The 18821-nt window shown below is 42.4% G+C and overlaps 1 protein-coding gene across 1 annotated transcript in view; it reads left to right on the top strand.

Moving 5' to 3' along the window:
• Nucleotides 1-2051: 2051 nt before the first annotated feature.
• Sepsecs (Sep (O-phosphoserine) tRNA:Sec (selenocysteine) tRNA synthase) overlaps nt 2052-18821 on the top strand; it is a 35270-nt gene continuing 18500 nt past the window's right edge. Inside the window, exons 1-6 of the mRNA XM_013009209.1 lie at nt 2052-2239; nt 2823-2977; nt 6321-6439; nt 7216-7374; nt 8195-8348; nt 11514-11616. Of these exons, the coding sequence (XP_012864663.1) occupies nt 2126-2239; nt 2823-2977; nt 6321-6439; nt 7216-7374; nt 8195-8348; nt 11514-11616 (804 nt within the window). The 5' untranslated portion in view covers nt 2052-2125. The remainder of the gene's footprint in view (nt 2240-2822; nt 2978-6320; nt 6440-7215; nt 7375-8194; nt 8349-11513; nt 11617-18821) is intronic.

Raw genomic sequence — 18821 nt, 5'->3', positions numbered from 1 at the left:
CTCTGGGCCTGGGCACTGTCCCACAGCTCTTCAGCTCAAGGTTAGCGCTCTACCAGTTGAGCCATAGTACCACTTCCGGCTTTTTTCTTTTTGCTTATGTGGTGCTGAGAAATCGAACCCAGGGCCTCATGCATGCAAGGCAAGTGCTCTACCACTGAGCCACCTTCCCAGCCCTACTTGTAAATTCTTAACTGTACTACATGTGCTACATGCTCAGCAGAGTTTCCCTAAAATTCACACACTGAGATCCTAATCCTTGAGGTGATAGTACGGGAGGAGGGTTCCTTGGGAGGGGAGGAGGTCATGAGGGCAGACCTCAGAAACATTGATCACCCTCTCCACAAGCGAAGGCCAAGACAGAAGAGAAAAGATGGCCATCTGGCAAGCCCTCAACAGAAGTACCTGGATTTTAGACTTCTCAGTCTCCAAACCGATTAGAAATAAGACATCTGCTGTTTATAAGCCACTCAGTTTATGGTACATCGTTATAGGTGCCCATATGGATTGAGAAAATTTCAATTTCCCTGAGTTTTTGTCTTATCTGTAGTAATTCTTTTTCTTCTATTTACTTAGTATTTCTTTTCTTTTTTTTGAGATTATGTCTTAGTTTATTACTTTTAGCCTTTCCTTCCTTTTCTATTATATGCGTGCGTGTGCCGGCACGCGCGCACGCTGGGGCTTGGACTTAGGGCCTCATGCTCTTGCCTAACTTTTTCCACTCAAGGTGGATGCTTTACCACTTGAGTCACACCTCCGTGTCTGACTTTTTTGCTACTTAATTGAAGATAAGAGTATCTGGGATTTGTCTGCTTGGGCTGGCTTCAAATTGTAATGTTCAGATTTTAGCCTCCTGAACAGCTAGGATTAAAGGCAGGAGCCACTAGCACTTGGCCACCATTATATTTCATGTCCACTATACAGAATAGTGAGTGTAAAGAACCTAAAGAATATAGGTAGAGGAAAAATGTAAACTGGGAAGTAAATATCATTAACTGTGGGATTATATATTTAAAGACTGTATTTTAAAACTAGCCAAAAAATTAGCATTGTAACAAGCATTGTAACAATCAGCTCTTGTAACCAAATATGAAACAGTGCCAGTGGCCTCTAGTACATACCTGGGTAAGAGCAATGCCCTGAGTTACTCACCCGAGGTGAAAACTTCAAGGAAATAAATGGAAGACCTTGGTGCTGTCTTTTTACTCTCTCCATCACTTACAGCTAGGTTGTCTGATGATCAAAATAATTCAATATGTAATTGTATATTTTTTTTAACTCTCACAGTGTTTTAGATGTTTCTGGAATACCACTTCAAATTCCAAGGCTTTGCAGGTACAGAGTTTACATTCATTGACATGTGAATGTGTGTGTGTGTGTGTGAACAAATGCCAGTCATGTCAGGTAATGGCTGAGACTTTTGTATTTTTTTTTTTTTTTGTCGGTCGTGGGGCTTGAACTCTGGGCCTGAGCGCTGTCCCTCAGCTCTTCAGCTCAAGGCGAGCGCTCTACCACTTGAGCTACAGCGCCACTTCCGGTTTTCTGGTGGTTTATTGGAGATAAGAGTCTCACGGTCTCTCCAGCCCAGGCTGGCTTTGAACCGCGATCCTCAGATCTCAGCCTCCTGAGTAGCTAGGATTACAGGCGTGAGCCACCAGCGCCGGGCTACTTTTGTAGAGCAAAGGAGAAAAGGAGTGAGACACTATCGTCACCTCGTAGAGTTGCCAGGCTGAAATGGATGAAGAGCGGGTTCTGGAATCTGAATCAGGAAATTTTCTTTCTTGAGAAGCCCAGGCAAACGGCACCTTAATCTTCTTTCCTCTAGTACCGACGTAACAAATCCCTTCTGGAAGTTCCAGGACCATCCCAAGCAGCTAAGCGGGGCTAACTTCTCTAAGGCCTTCCCCTCCCTCCCGCTATTGCGCAGGCTCCAAAGTTCCCAGGGAGGGCGCCTGTTCAGTGATCTGCGCATATGCAGAGGAAAGCCGCGATTGTGAATGTTTTTGGCCCTCGGGTCCTGCCGTACCTCCTGGGCGACAAGTGGCCTTCTGCTTCCGCCTGTCCGGAGTGAGGTGTGAGGGGAGGGTCTCCGGTCCTCCCGCCCGGGGCGCCGGGCGCCGCCGTCGTCATGAACCGGGACAGCTTCGCGGCGGGCGAGCGGCTGGTGTCGCCCGCGTACGTGCGGCAGGGCTGCGAGGCCCGCCGCTCGCACGAGCACCTGGTCCGGCTGCTCCTGGAGAAGGTAGCCCGGGAGGGGTGCGCTCCGGGAAGGGTGCGGGTGCGGTGGGGCGCCCCCTCGCCTCGCTCCCCGGGGCGAGTGCCAGCTAGTTCTCCAGCTGGTTTCCAGAAAGGGCTGCTCCCAGGTCAGGGGTCACAGGGTCAGGGGTCAGTGCGGCCCGCAGCCCTCTGACCCCCAGGCCTGCTGGCGCCCCTGCGTCTTCCTTGCTCTGGAGCGTGGCAGCCTCGGCTTGGGACACCGGGGTTGAGGTCTTCGTGGAGGGGACCCCGGAGAGCCCTGCCTCGTCCAGGTAGGCTAACCACCGGTCAGGGCCAGGCCCTGACACTTGGAGCTTCCTCCAAGGGCTCAACTTGGGTCTGAGCCGGCGTGTTGAGAAAAGTGGTAAAGTAACATTGGTGCAAGATTTGAGGAGCCCGTTTTTCTTGAGTATACCGCCTTCCACCTCCTCTATTTCCTCCTTGCCGGCCTCCCTGCCTCCATCCCTCCCTCCCTACCCACCTCCCTCCCTCCCTCCCGGCCTGCCTGCCTGCTTCCCTCCTTTCCTCCTCTCCTCCCTCCTTCCACCTCTCACCTCTTTTCTTTTTAGGGCAAATGTCCAGAGGATGGTTGGGATGAAAGTACACTTGAACTCTTTTTGCATGAACTTGCTATCCTGGACAGCAACAACTTCTTGGGCAATTGTGGTGTGGGAGAACGAGAAGGGAGAGTGGCATCTGGATTAGTTGCTCGTCGTCATTACAGGTATGTTATTTTTTAAAAAGAAGTAAATGAAAATATTTATTTTTGACTTTTTGCGGGGTGGGGGAGAGGGGTAAATATGGTGGTGGAGGTATCCATCTTACTAAATTATAAAGTTGTCCATGGGCCAGCCCCTTCTTCCCTATTCATATGGATGTGGAAATACAATGCCACAGGAAGATGGAAACAATTTCTCTGGACAAGTTCTTCTCCAGACAGTAGACCTCCAGATTTGGTATGTTATTGTTACCCTTTGTAGATGGCCATCAGTACAGGTTCCAAATTCTTTTAACCTAATGAACTTTTTTTCTTTTTTTTGGGGGGGGGAGGTCCAGTCGTGGGGCCTGAACTCTGGGCCTGCGCGCTGTCCCTAAGCTCTTCAGCTCAAGGCTAGCACTCTACCACTTGAGCCACAGCGCCACTTCTGGCTTTTTTCTTTTTTTGCTTATGTGGTGCTGAGGAATCGAACCCAGGGCCTCAGGTATGCAAGGCAAGCACTCTACCACTGAGCCACTTTCCCAGCCCCTTTTATTCTTATAAGAACTTGACATATGCTAGAGAAGCGGGTCTAGCCAGGCAAGGAAGCCAAGCAAGCACAAGACCCTGAGTTCAAATCCCAGTAGTGAAAACAAGTTGAATGGTAACCCCTTTGTACAGTTACTTAAAGAAAAATATATTTTTTAAAAGAGTTTGATATACATTAAAGTTGTTTACAGGTTTCCATATTTCTTTTTTAACATCACTCTTTTTTAGCATCACAGTTTTGTTTATAGTTAGAACTTTAAAAACATTGCTCAATCAGTATGTGAGTTGAGTCCCATTTGATAAGAATCTCTTTTTTTGCAATATTATTATTATAATTTTGAGGGACATGAGGCTTGAATTCTGGGCCTGGGCGTTGTCCCTCAGCTCTTCAGCTTAAGGCAAGCACTCTACCACTTGAGCCCATTTTTTTGGTGGTTAATTGGAAATGAGTGTCATGGACTTTCCTGCCCAGTCTGGCTTTGAACTGCAGTCCTCAGATCTCAGCCTCTTGAGTAGCTAGGATTATAGGTGTGAGCCACTGGTGCCTGGCTGCAATATTAAATTTTCAAGTCACTTTTTCCTTATTTCAAAAAGTTTTCTATAAATTCTGTTAAACATTTAATTACTATTTTTGATTATGAATCTGATCATTTATTTCTATGTCTTCCAACCTTTCTTTGAGATGTGTGGAAACTCAAAACCTCTTATCTTCCATGATTTTAAATCATAACAGACTTTTATTTTAATCAAAACTGTTAAAGTGAAAATAACACTAAAGTGAAAACCAACTATAAAGACTCTCTAACAATGGGCTGTAACATAGTTGATAATAATGCTTTGTACATGTGAGTTTTGATCGTAATGAGGTACATCAGCACTGTTCTGTGATAATCTCATACACAGTTTCTGATCTATTTGGCTATAAGTTGTAAATTATTTCAGGTAGCAAGGTTTTTTTATGTTAAGTATTCTAAAATACCTTTTGTTTGTTTGTTTGCTGTATTGCAGTTGGAACTCAGGGCCTTACACTTGTTTGGCTTGCTCACGTGTCTGGTACTGTACTATTCGAGGCACACTTCCAACCTGGTTATTTCTGGTTATTTTGGAGATAGAGTCTCAATGGACTTTTCAGCCTGACCTGGCCTCTTAAACTATGATCCCGCAGATCTCATACTTCTGAGGAGCAAGGGTTATGGGTGTGAGCTACTGGTACCCATCTTAAAAGTATCATTAGGTATTGTGTAATACCACCTAATTTAGAGTGCGTGGATTTGGATGGTATTCTTCAAGAATTTAAGATTAGGAAAAATTTTGAAACGTCATTGAAGCTGAACCTACTGATAATATGGTTAGGGGCAAAGGAAAGAAAGGGAATCTAATATTGCCTGTATTCTGGTTTTCGATTCTTGCATAACAGTTTAATGGCTTAAAATGTTAGTATTTCTTACATTTCTCTGTGCTAACTGGGCATAGAGGAGTGAGTGTTGTTTTGGGTCTCTGGTGCAGTTGTCAGATGTTGGCTGAGAGTTTAGTCACTTTAGGGTTCAAGTGATCCCCTCATATGTCTGGGTGCTTAGATGCTTTCTTCTGTGAGTTAGTCTCTTCCTAACATGGCATATAATGGAGCAATCCCCAAGAACAAGTGCTTTGTGAAGCCCAAAGCTCTAGGGGCTTCTGACTTAGCCTACTGGTTCCAGATAGTCACTCCTGTAAGTTCTTCCTGATCACGCACGGCCAACCCAGATCGAGTAAGACCATGTCTCTTGGTATGGGTCTAGGGAGAAAAGGAATTAATGTTGGACATCTTTAGAGACTAGGTACTGTAACACAGTTGATGAAGTTATTTCAATTTAAATAAATTTTTCCACATATTAGTTCTTGAAATATAACCAAATATTAGCTCTGGTATTCATTTTTGGCAGTACTGAGATTTTGAACTTAGGGCCTTCCAGTTAGTTAATTAGCATTCTTCCATTCAGGCCATATATCCAGCCCTTTTTGTTTATTTATTTATTTTTTGGGGCCCAGTCGTGGGGCTGAATTCTGGGCCTGGGCACTGTCCCTCAGCTCTTCAGCTCAAGGCTAGCGCTCTACCACTTGAGCCACAGCGCCACTTCCATCTTTTTTCTTTTCTTTTCTTTTTTTTTTTTGTCAGTCGTGGGGCTTGAACTCTGGGCCTGGGTGCTGTCCCTCAGCTCTTCAGCTCAAGGCGAGCACTCTACCACTTGAGCTACAGCGCCACTTCCGGTTTTCTGGTGGTTTATTGGAGATAGGAGTCTCACAGTCTCTCCTGCCCGGGCTGGCTTTGAACCGCGATCCTCAGATCTCAGCCTTCTGAATAGCTAGGATTACAGGCTTGAGCCACCAGCGCCCGGCCCATCTTTTTTCTTTTTGCTTATGTGGTGCTGAGGAATCGAACCCAGGGCCTCATGCATGCAAGTCAAGCGCTCTAGCACTGAGCCACCTTCCCAGCCCACATCCAGCCCTTTTTGCTTTTAATTCTTTTTTAGATAGGGTATCACTCTTTTTGCCTAGTCAGATCTTGGTCCATGATCCTCCTACCTGTACCTCTGCATATCTGGAATTATTGACATGAACCCTTGCCTGGCTAGTTTGTTGAGATAGGGTCTTGCAAACTTTCTTACCCAAATTGGCCCCAAACTGTGGTCCTTCTCCCTTTGCCTCCTAGGAAGCTGAGATTGCAGATATGAATCACCGTGCCTGCCTTGTTTTTTGGCTTATTGTGCTTATATATTTATATATTGGCTTACTTAGAATATTGAATGCATTTGTCTAACTTTTGGCCTATTTTTTTATTTAGGTTCATTCATGGAATTGGACGATCTGGTGATATTTCCGCTGTGCAACCAAAAGCTGCAGGTTCTAGTCTTTTGAACAAAATTACCAATTCTTTGGTCTTGGATATCATAAAGTTGGCTGGTATATACCATCTTAATCATATTACATTTGGTAGCTAGATAACACACTTTGCCTATTTATTTTTAATTAATGCCTTTTCCCAAGAGAGAATATTTGTGACCTTTGCAAGGACACACATATAGAAATTGCTTAAGAGTAAGAACGTCAGAATCATAATACCAAAGGATGAGCTTCCAGAGAGCAAATACAGAAAAAACATTACTGTTACTATTTGACAAAAGAGATGCGTCATTTCTTCAAGAGCCTGTGGCACTGGTTTATACCTGTAATCCTAGCTACTCAGAAGGCTGAGATCTGAGGGCCAGTTGTTTTTTGTTGTTGGTTGTGGGGCTTGAACTCTGGACCTGGGTGCTGTCCCTCAGCTCTTCAGCTCAAGGCTAGTGCTCTACCACTTGAACCACAGCACCACTTCTGGCTTTTTCTGCTTATGTGGTGCTGAGGAATCCAACCCAGGGCCTCATGCATACAAGGCAAGCTGTCTACCACTGAGCCACCTTCCCAGCCCTTGATCAGTTTTTAAGTCAGTCTGGATAAGAAAGTCTGTGAGACTTCTTTATCTCCAATTACTCATCAAAAAAGCTGGAAGTGGCAGTGTGGCTCAAGAGGTAGCTAAAACACCATTCTTGTGAAAAAAAAAAAAAAAGCTGAGGAAAAGTACCCAGGCACTAGGCTCAAGCAAGCCCCCAAAACAAAACAAACAAAAACAAAATACACAAAAGATGGATACTGGTTCTTTGGTGGGATACCTAATTCTGTTTTACTTCTTTTATTTACAGGTGTTCATACAGTGGCCAATTGCTTTGTAGTTCCTATGGCAACTGGTATGAGTCTAACACTGTGTTTCTTAACATTGCGACACAAAAGACCAAAGGCAAAGTACATCATTTGGCCACGGATAGACCAGAAATCTTGTTTTAAATCCATGATCACTGCAGGTAAAGGAAGAGAAGTGGTACATGTAATATTTGGTATGCCTCTGTGGGAAAGCTCACATTCTTTACGGAAAGATGAGTGTGTGAGTGAGTGAGTAGCTGATCTAGATCTCTTCCATATGCCCTTTCATAGAAGTTGTGCTAAACTATTCATGACAAAATTTAGAGTATATTTTGCCTTATATAACTTTTAAATTTATGGATACCTGGATAATTTACCATTAAAAGTTTACATAATTATTATTTATGGGAGACTTTTAATTATATGCTAGTCAAGGTGCTACTGCAACTGAATATTTAAGAAACTTTTTATATTTATATGCATTTAAATTATAAAAGGCTTTGTGAGCCTCATCCTCTGGCTACTGAAATTACAGTTTTCATTAAGGTATTCATACTGGATTGTATTATTTTTATGTCCACCTTTGAAATAAAGTGAACTCTAAAGTAAAGTTGAAATATTGTCAGAGAATGAACAGATTTACTTTTCTGGGGACAAAATGAATGGAACTACTGATTTTTCTGATACTGATGTCTATGTTTTTATGTCTGTAGACATCCATTTAGCATTTGTTTTTCTTACTTTCCAGAACTTGTGTTTTTTGTCATCTCATTGTATTAGAAAAGATTTGTACTCTTAATTATCTAGTGGTTTTTCACATTATTTTGACTGGCTTTTGACTAATGTGGGTATGTAGCCAGGTTTTTATTATTGGTCAAAACAAATAGAGTTCTGTGTGGACTAATACTGTTTGCTAGAGCTCTAGGAGCTTCCTGTACTCCAGTTCATACTAACATGTAGATTTCTGGTTGGCTTGCTTAGGTTTTGAGCCTGTGGTAATAGAAAATCTTTTGGAAGGTGATGAGCTACGCACCGACCTGAAAGCGGTAGAGGCTAAAGTCCAGGAACTGGGGCCTGATTACATTTTGTGTATTCATTCCACTACATCCTGTTTTGCTCCCAGGGTGCCTGATAGGTAAATGATTTATGAATATTGACCTTTTGATCTTCTTTAGTTTTTAAAATAAAATGCTGCATAATAATTCTCAACTTTGCTTAACTAGCTTCAATAGTAAGTAGTGAACTGACTGTCCTAAGAAAATATGTTGACTTTGGCAAGAAATATCTGATATAGAAGGTAAAACTAGTATGGGAGATGGAGAACTATCTCCAGTAGGTGCAGTCTGTCGGTCTGCTTGCTCTTGAGCCTGTCTCTAGTCTCTTAGCATCTCTTGTTGTTTAATAGAAGTTTCTTTTCCAGCCATATCCTGGATTTGGTGGGGTTTTTTTCTTTTCTTTTTCCACTGCTTTGATCTTAAAATCTTCATATTTAGGAATTACCAGTATTAACAGATTCTAAATGGAAAATTTTAGGATTAACTTGGAAGATTAACTTATGTGTAGTAGGTGTATATAGTGGTTTTCTGCATTTTTAATCATATAAATATTTAAGAAAATAAAAGCAAGAGAAGGGAAAAAAATTTACTTTTCTAAGTAAATTTTTCTAAATAAATTGTAGTCACACATTTTTCTTCCTAAAAGACTCTAGGGTTTAAGTCTATTAATACAGGTTTCTGTTTCTGACAGTAGCTCTGTTTTTGTTTTACTTTTAACATCTTGAATAGAAGTGCAAATAATTTGTAAGACACCGATTTTGGGCTTTTCTTATTACATCAAAGTGTGCTTTGGTTCTCAATGAATTTTATTATTTGGTAGAAATGAATGCATGTGGGCTGGGAAGGTGGCTCAGTGGTAGAGTGCTTGCCTTGCCTGCATGAGGCCCTGGCTACCACATAAGCAGAAAAAGCCGGAAGTGGCACTGTGGCTCAAGTGGTAAAGCACTAGCCTTGAGCTGAAGAGCTGAGAGATAGCACCCAGGTCCAGAGTTCAGACCCCACGACCGACCAAAAAAAGAAATGAATGCATGTTAATTTTTATTATCTGATAGGCAGATTTTAAGAGAGAATTTAAAAGCCATCTCTTGAAAACTTACCTTGCTATATTCATGAACCTGTGAACTCTGTTTTAAGATCATGTCACGTATGCTTGAGTGATTTATTTATTACTTACCAGTCTTTTTAAATTTGCATTGAAATTTTTTTTGTTTTTTTGGTTGTGAGGTTTGAACCCGAAGCCTGGGCACTGTCCCTCACCTCTTCAGCTTAAGGCTAGTGCTCTACCATTTGAACCACAGTGCTACTTCGGGCCTTTTCTGTTTATGTGGTGCTGAAGGATCGAACCCAGGGCCTCATGCATGCGAGGCAAGCACTGAGCCACCTTTCCAGCTCCTCACATTGGAATATTAAATAAACATCTTTTGTCTTTGGAGATTTTAATGTGATAGAAATAAGTCACATTATCAAAAATGGTGATGCACAGTTAAGAGTTAGCAGGATGTTTGAATTTCTGATTTTATTGAATTTTAAAACTATGCTTTTATTTCTTTACATTAAGTGAAACTCCTTTGTAGTCTTAATTTTAATGAGTATAGTATGTATTTTGTCTTTATTATTTGAATGGGGAGTAAGGGAAATCTACTTGAAAGAAATGCTCAATGTAGGGTGGTGTTTCTTCCCAGTGATAAACACCTAAAATTAGCTTCTAATGAAGTGTGGTGTGATTCTCTTGAAATCCCTTCCATTTTATGCCTTTTACACCTTCTAATTATTAGCACTTCAGATTAGCACAGATGATTTGAAAGTATATGTGATATTTTTTCCTTTTTAAAACAGAACCTTCATATTATTATGGTTCCTTATTTCAAGGAAGTTCTTTGCTAAGGAATGCTTTTACTAGATCACATATATTGAGGAAATCTTTTATCCTATGAAGAAAGTACATGTATGTTTTCCATCATCTGATGGAAAGGCATCATCTGATTCAGTAGCAAAAGGAATTCCATAATAATTTGTGAGGTTTATGAAAATAAAATGAGTATTTAATTCATACACTTTCACCAGAAGAAAATTGAAAACTCAGATGAATATAATAATCTTATTCCTATTTGTAGTTTTAAAACATTAGTTTATGTCTGCTAAAATGTAATATGACTTGGTTATAAGACCATCATGTACATTTAAAATACATTATTTTGAAAGAACTTATAGTAAAATGCTGTACTTCCAATTTCTTTTATTTTGTGAAAGAAAACTTCTTTTTTGGTACTGAACTGAGGTTTGAACTCAGGCCCTTGCACTTGTTTAGTTGGTGTTTTATCACTTGAGCCACTCCTTCAGCCCTGACTTTTGCTAGTTAATAGGAGATGGGGACTTGCAGACTTTTTTCTGAAGGCTGGCCTTGAACTGACATCCTCCAGATCTCTGCCTCTTGAGTAACTAGGATTATATGCATGAATCATATGAGGTTACTTAAGATTTCTTCATGTTTTTAATTATTGTGCAGCTACTAGCTACAATATGGTAAATAACCAAAAGCATTAGAGAGCATGCTGCTTTATGAAAGGTCCTTATACATCATCTTCTTGGGCTGGAGATGTGGTTCAAATGAATAGTTGTCTAGCAAGTACAGGGCCCTGAGTTCCACCTCCAATATTGCCCTCCTACCAATCTTGCTTTGCATGTAAGAAAGGTACATTTTTTTTAATTGTGAAAATACCGTACAGAGGGGTTACAATTACATGAGGAAGGTAAAGAAAGGTACATTTTTGTGTGTGTGTGTGTATGTCCGGTCATGGGGCCTGAACTCTGGGCCTGGGCGCAGTCCCTCAGTTCTTCAGCCTAAGGCCAGCACTCTACCACTTGAGCCACAGTGCCACTTCAGCTTTTTTTTTCTGCTTATGTGGTGCTGAGTAATCGAACCCAGGGCCTCAAGCATGCAAGGCAAGCACTCTACCACTGAGCCACCCCCCCCCAGCCCCAAGAAAGGTACATTTTTATAAATATACTTTTCCTCATTTATCTGTACTATTAATGTAAGCAGTGTTTATGGTTGTCTTAAAGTGATTGTTGCACCTCTCCAAGCTGCTGAGGTATGCTGAGTTACTACAGAAAAAATTTCAGTTCATTATTTTCTTCCCTTTGGAATACATTAAGATTGACTATTAAATTAAAAAAAAGAGTCTCCACATAATTTATAAAACACAGTGTGAGTATGTCTTTCTATTGAATATTTATGTTTATAGATTAGAAGAACTGGCTGTGATTTGTGCTAATTATGGCATTCCACATATAGTCAACAATGCTTATGGAGTGCAGTCTTCCAAGTGCATGCATCTCATTCAGCAGGTAAGACAGTCTAAACCTGTGTCAGAAAGCAGAGATTTTACCATAGTTCAGGATTGTTATTTTCTCACAAACTAATCTAGTTAAGGCAGTTTTCTTAGCATTATCTTTTAAGGGAGCATTAAAAACTTGTATTATTTTCTAAGTAAGTCATTATTCCTTGGTAGTGTGGTGGTAATTAGACAATGACTTTGGTAGCCCATAATCAACATAGAAATATTACATTTATGTTTTTAATTTTCTAATACATTGAATTATAGGATCATTATATTCTGTATTTAAGCAATCATTTTACCTTATTATCCTAGACTGAAAAGTACTTGGTTTGTCAACATTCTAGCATATAGCTATGGAGTTGGTGGTTCTTCTGTGTTTTTAATATTATTAGCAGCTAGACGTAGACATCCGTTTTAGTTTTAACTTTGAAAGTATGCCCACATTTACCAACCCAATCAGAATGACAGTCAGAGCTGTGGCTTTGTGTGCAAGCCTCTGCGGCTTGCCTGCCCACTCAGCTGCCCTGCTCTAGCTGCCCTCCACCATGTTTCCTGTGCATACCTGCTCAGCCTGTCTGTCCCTCACTACCTGGATTGCTCTTTGAGTGTATACTTGGCTTCTTATCTTGCTTGCTTTAAGTCACCTAGACTTTCGCGGACCCCTTATCTAAAAATCACACTCCTCTCTCTTTTCATAGTACTGTAGTTTGAACTCAGGGTCTTAGACTTGCTAATCAGTTGTTCTAGCACTTGAACCACACCTCCACGGACTGTACTTTCCTCCTACTTGCTTGCATTTTCTTTCCTTGTTTCCTGTTTTTAAGATAGAGTCTTCTACATTATGAAGTCTTAAATTGAAATGATTATGATCAGCAATGTTTTACAGTCTTTTTTTTTTTTTTTTTGGGTCTGGTCGTTGAGCCTGAACTCTGGGCCTGGGCACTGTCCCTCAGCTCTTCAGCTCAAGGCTAATGCTCACAGCGCCACTTCTGGCTTTTTTCTTTTTGCTTATGTGGTGCTGGGGAATCGAACCTAGGGCCTCATGCATGCAAGGCAAGCACTCTACCACTGAGCCACCATCCCAGCCCCAATGTTTTACAGTCTTAATAGCAATAGTTACTATTATTCTTTCTAACCTAGTAGTAGGTTAAATGATGATACCACTGGTTTTTCTCCTTTTGGCAGCACTGACATTTGAACTCAGGGTCTTGTACTTGCTAGGCAAGTGCTCTCTCTACTCTTTGCTTTCAGATATGGACTCTTTAGCCTTTGGGGCTAGAAACCAGTTCGTACACCATAATCACCCTACCTTTACCTCCAGTAAGCTTGGTATTATAGGTGTGAACAACTACATACAGCTTGGGGTTTTTTTTTGTTTGTTTTTATTTTGGGGGGGGGTCCGGTCGTGAGCCTGAACTCTGGGCCTGGGCACTGTCCGTCAGCTCTTCAGCTCAAGGCTAGCGCTCTACCACTTGAGCCACAGCTCCACTTCCGCCTTTTTTTTTTCCTGCTTATGTGGTGATGAGGAATTGAACCCAGGGCCTCAGGCATGCAAGGCAAGCGATCTACCACTGAGCCACCTTCCAAGCCCAGGTCCCTGAGCTTTTTAGCTAAAGGCTAGGGCTCTACAACTTGAGCCACAGTTCTACTTCCTGTTCCCATCTATATATGAAGAAACAAACTCAGTGGGGTCAAGTGACTTGCCTGGGAACCATAACTGCCCAAGAGGCCATCTAGTTCAGTGTAACTCCAGAATCTGTATCTCTCATTTATGAACAAAGTACTATGCAAGTCTTTTTTCTTGAGGTAAAAGTGTTGCAATAACCAGTTAGTGTAGAAAGAACTGTAACTAAAACATTTTTTTTTTGTGCCAGTCCTAGGACCCAAGTGCTGTTCTTGATGATTTTTTTTTTCAAGGCTAGCACTCTACCACTTGAGCCAAAGCTCCACTTCCAGCTTTTTGGTGGTTAATTGGAGATAAGAGTTTCAAGGACATTCCTGCCTGGGCTGGCTTCAAACCACAATCCTCAGATCTCTGCTTCTTGAGTAACTAGGATTACAGGCATGAGCCATAGGTGCCCAGCTATACACTTTAAGAATTTTTGCAGGTTTTTAGAAGATGTCCCAGCTGACTGAATCTGAGTAGATAGGGTATTCTGGTATGTATATTCAGACTGGAAAAGTTGACTTCTGACTAATTTTGGAGATTCAGAGGATGTTAGGACAGATTAATAGAGACATGGTAGTATTATTAAAAAACAAACAAAAAACCCCACCTGTGTATTTTTATACGAAACTCCAAAAGTGTGGGTAGCAGCAACTTTACTGTTGAAGACTTTGAGCAAGATAGACATTACTATTTACAGACCTGACCGTGAGTTTGTTTTACAAGTAGTTACTGGATTCTCACTGTGTACAGGCACTCAGGCATGAGCTGGGGACACAGCTGTGAATCCATCCAGGAGTACTGTGGCTTTGGAAGCACATGGTCAATACTAAGTATGGCAGGCCTGGCTCAGTTCTCTTGTGTTTGAGGGAGAGGGAAAGATAATCAGATTACATGGAGTAGTGATCAATCTGCCAGAGGCCTGAATGATGTGAAAAAGTGAGAGAAACCAACTCCAGGGTAAACACGTGTCCAGATACCAGGACAGGAGTATGCTCTAGTGTGTGAGAACTAGTAAGAGGCCTGTGTGGCTGGGCTGTGAGAAATGAGGGAACTGTGGTGGTGGAAATTTGAGGTGTGATAGGATTTGGGATTTTATTTGATGCTGCACGAGTGGCTGTTGTCACAGTCCATATGAGGTATGTTGGCTTTCTGGGGCCAGAGCAACAGCTGTGGAGGTTGTAAGAAATACTGAGTTTGGGGGGGGGGGAGCGGGGAGGATTGTGGGGGGCAGGGGGAAGATGGGAAGGGATGGGAAGGGGAAACAAAGGAGGAGGCTACAATGCTTGATAAGAAATGTACTCATTATCTTGCCCATGTAATTGTAACCCCTCTGTACAGGATTTTCACAATAAAAAATAAATAAAAAGGAAAGAAATGTACTTGTTATCTTGCCCATGTAATTGTAACTCCTGTGTACGGTATTCTCACAATAAAAAAAAATTTTAAAAAGAAATACTGAGTTCATATACTTTCTGAGAGCTTAGGTTTTGTTTTTGTTTTTTTAAGAGTGTGCTGTAGGGTATGAGAATTCAGGGACAATAAGGGTTTTGGCCTGAATAGATAGAAATAGAGGAAGTGCCAGAGGAGTAATACTTTTTATCTTTTAAGCATGGCTTCTCCATCTAGATTGTAGTCCCTGCTGTGTTATGGATTGCTTGGTTAACTTCAGTCAGGCCCTTTAATTGCCTGGGTTTTAATCTTAGCTGATCTTGGGCATGTCACTTTAATTTCATTGTGTCTAATTTGTCATCTGTAAAACAGGTGTTGTAGCGGCATCTACCTCATGTAGTTACTGTGACTGTTAAATGTAAAATGTTTAGAACACTGTCTGACACACAATAAGCAGTACATTCCCGCTGTGTGTGTGTGTGTGTGCACGCGCGTGTGTGTGCGCGCGCGTGTGTGTGTGTGTGTGTGTGTGTGTATGTTACTAGGGAGCAAATCCAGAACCTCTTGCGTGATAGCCAAATGTTTACCACTGAGCTACATCACTGGCCCTTAATTTTTATTTTGAAACAAAGTCTTACTAATGTCCAGTCTGGCTTCAAATTTGTTATCTTCCTGCCTCAGCCTCCCAGGTTGCTAGGATTGCAGGCATGTACCAGGCACAGGTTCCTGGAAATAATAATTATATGGACATTTATGTGCTTTGTTCACTGCTGCTATCTCTACAACCTAGGACACAGTGTGGTGGTGTGTGGTAAGTGCTCACGTGTGTGCTCTGTGAGTAAAATGGCAACCCTACCTCATATGAAGACAATGGCCTGTTTCCTATTCCACCTCCGTTCCTCCTATTCTTTCTTCCTCCTTAGTGGTAACCTTTGTTAATGTACACAAGAGATTCTGGCCTGCTTGTTCCTTGCCAGAGTGTGCTGTTTTTGTGTTTTTTTGGTTGTTTTTTGGGGTTTTTTTGGGTCCGGTCATGGTGCCTGAACTCTGGGCCTGGACGCTGTCCCTCAGCTCTTCAGCTCAAGGCTAGCGCTCTACCACTTGAGTCACAGCGCCACTTCCGGCTTTTTTCTTTTTTGCTTATGTGGTGCTGAGGAATTGAACCCAGGGCCTCAAGCATGCAAGGCAAGCGCTCTACCACTGAGCCACCTTCCCAGCCCAAGAGTGTGCTGCCTTTTGTGTCCAGTTTTAGGTATGAAAGGGTCCTATCACAGTCTGTTGTACTTAAAGTTCATGTTTTTAGTTTATGTTTCTCTCGGGAAGCTTTTTATAGTAAACAGGCAACCCCAGGTGCTACTTATTTTCACTGCTTCTACTTGGTACATTGTTTTTTTTTTTTTTTTAGTTACTTACTTAGTCTATTAGTCACCTATGCTTCTTTCTGTTTTCCTGAGATAGGGTGGAATTTTCTGATTGTAGTTTATTAGGAAGTAAGAGTAGCAAAGGTAGGTCAAGCTTTAAATAGCCACGTGATAGCCTCTGTGTAGTCTTCTCTCCTTCCCTGCTTTTGCTGCTGCTCTACTTGTTGCCTGGATCTGGTCTCTCAGATTAGACCAGCTCTCTGCACCTTCCATTCCCCCTGAGGTAGAGAGAGAATGTGAAAATGAAGGTCAAATGTGGTTATAATATTAATAGGAATGTAGATTGTGAATACAGATTGAAAATCTGTGGCTATAGATAAAGCAAAACCTATCTTAGTTGAAATTTAGATAGTATCTCTATTTTTAAGAGGAGAAAATTGAAGCACATTAGATAGAAGGTCATAGACTACATTGGCTGGAGTCCAGAATTTAGTTTTACATTTCCAGTAGGTAAGTGTTCAGGATTTTTTTGCCAGAATATTAGATCTTCATTTGAAGTTCATTTGCAGTGGAATGAGATCATCGAAGATTGTAGCATTAAGGAGTATGAGTTATGTTGAAACATTGCTTTGGAATTGCCGAGAGTACACAAATAAAACTTCCATTAGTTGATGTTAAAAATAAGATTTTGCTTTTGTTATCTGAGCAGTGGTGGGAGGGCTTGTTCACAGTGTCATGTGCAGTGGTGGGAGGGCTTGTTCACAGTGTCATGTATGTAGTGGTTGGAGGGTGTGTTCACAGTGTCATATATGCAGTGGTTGGAGGGTGTGTTCACAGTGTCATGTATGCAGTGGTTGGAGGGTGTGTTCACAGTGTCATGTATGCAGTGGTGGGAGGGTGTGTTCAGTGTCATGTATGCAGTGGTTGGAGGGCATGTTCACAGTGTCATGTATGCAGTGGTGGGAGGGCTTGTTCACAGTGTCATATATGCAGTGGTGGGAGGGCATGTTCACAGTGTCATGTATGCAGTGGTGGGAGGGCGTGTTCACAGTGTCATGTATGTAGTGGTGGGAGAGCTTGTTCACAGTGTCATATGTGCAGTGGTGGGAGGGCTTGTTCACAGTGTCATGTATGTAGTGGTTGGAGGGTGTGTTCACAGTGTCATATATGCAGTGGTGGGAGGGCGTGTTCACAGTGTCATGTATGCAGTGGTGGGAGGGCGTGTTCACAGTGTCATATATGCAGTGGTGGGAGGGCTTGTTCACAGTGTCATGTATGCAGTGGTTGGAGGGCATGTTCACAGTGTCATGTATGCAGTGGTGGGAGGGCTTGTTCACAGTGTCATATATGCAGTGGTGGGAGGGCATGTTCACAGTGTCATGTATGCAGTGGTGGGAGGGCGTGTTCACAGTGTCATGTATGTAGTGGTGGGAGAGCTTGTTCACAGTGTCATATATGCAGTGGTGGGAGGGTGTGTTCACAGTGTCATATATGCAGTGGTGGGAGGGCGTGTTCACAGTGTCATGTATGCAGTGGTGGGAGGGCGTGTTCACAGTGTCATGTATGCAGTGGTGGGAAGGCTTGTTCACAGTGTCATATATGCAGTGGTGGGAGAGCGTGTTCACAGTGTCATATATGCAGTGGTTGGAGGGTGTGTTCACAGTGTCATATATGCAGTGGTGGGAGGGCGTGTTCACAGTGTCATATGCAGTGGTGGGAGAGCGTGTTCACAGTGTCATATATGCAGTGGTTGGAGGGTGTGTTCACAGTGTCGTATATGCAGTGGTGGGAGGGTGTGTTCACAGTGTCATATATGTAGTGGTAGGAGGGCTTGTTCACAGTGTCATATATGCAGTGGTTGGAGGGTGTGTTCACAGTGTCATGTATGTAGTGGTGGGAGGGCGTGTTCACAGTGTCATATATGCAGTGGTGGGAGGGCTGTGTTCACAGTGTCATATATGCAGTGGTGGGAGGGCGTGTTCACAGTGTCATGTATGCAGTGGTTGGAGGGTGTGTTCACAGTGTCATGTATGTAGTGGTTGGAGGGTGTGTTCACAGTGTCATGTATGTAGTGGTAGGAGGGTGTGTTCACAGTGTCATATATGCAGTGGTGGGAGGGTGTGTTCACAGTGTCATATATGCAGTGGTGGGAGGGTGTGTTCACAGTGTCATATATGCAGTGGTGGAAGGCATGTTCACAGTGTCATATATGCAGTGGTTGGAGAGCTTGTTCACAGTGTCATATATGCAGTGGTTGGAGAGCTTGTTCACAGTGTCATGTATGCAGTGGTGGGCGGGTGTGTTCACAGTGTCATATATGTAGTGGTGGGAGGGCTTGTTCACAGTGTCATATATGCAGTGGTGGGAGGGCGTGTTCACAGTGTCATATGCAGTGGTGGGAGGGTGTGTTCACAGTGTCATGTATGCAGTGGTGGGAGGGTGTGTTCACAGTGTCTTATATGCAGTGGTGGGAGGGCTTGTTCACAGTGTCATATATGCAGTGGTGGGAGGGCTTGTTCACAGTGTCATATATGCAGTGGTTGGAGAGCTTGTTCACAGTGTCATGTATGCAGTGGTTGGAGGGTGTGTTCACAGTGTCATGTATGCAGTGGTGGGAGAGCGTGTTCACAGTGTCATATATGCAGTGGTGGGAGGGCATGTTCACAGTGTCATATATGCAGTGGTGGGAGAGCGTGTTCACAGTGTCATATATGCAGTGGTGGGAGGGCTTGTTCACAGTGTCATATATGCAGTGGTGGGAGGGCGTGTTCACAGTGTCATATATGCAGTGGT

The sequence above is a fragment of the Dipodomys ordii genome, unplaced genomic scaffold, assembly GCF_000151885.1.
Source record: "Dipodomys ordii isolate 6190 unplaced genomic scaffold, Dord_2.0 Scaffold8, whole genome shotgun sequence".
NCBI lineage: Eukaryota > Metazoa > Chordata > Mammalia > Rodentia > Heteromyidae > Dipodomys > Dipodomys ordii.
The sequence above is the reverse complement of the archived record's forward strand: the minus strand, read 5'-3'. Positions and strand labels throughout refer to the sequence as shown.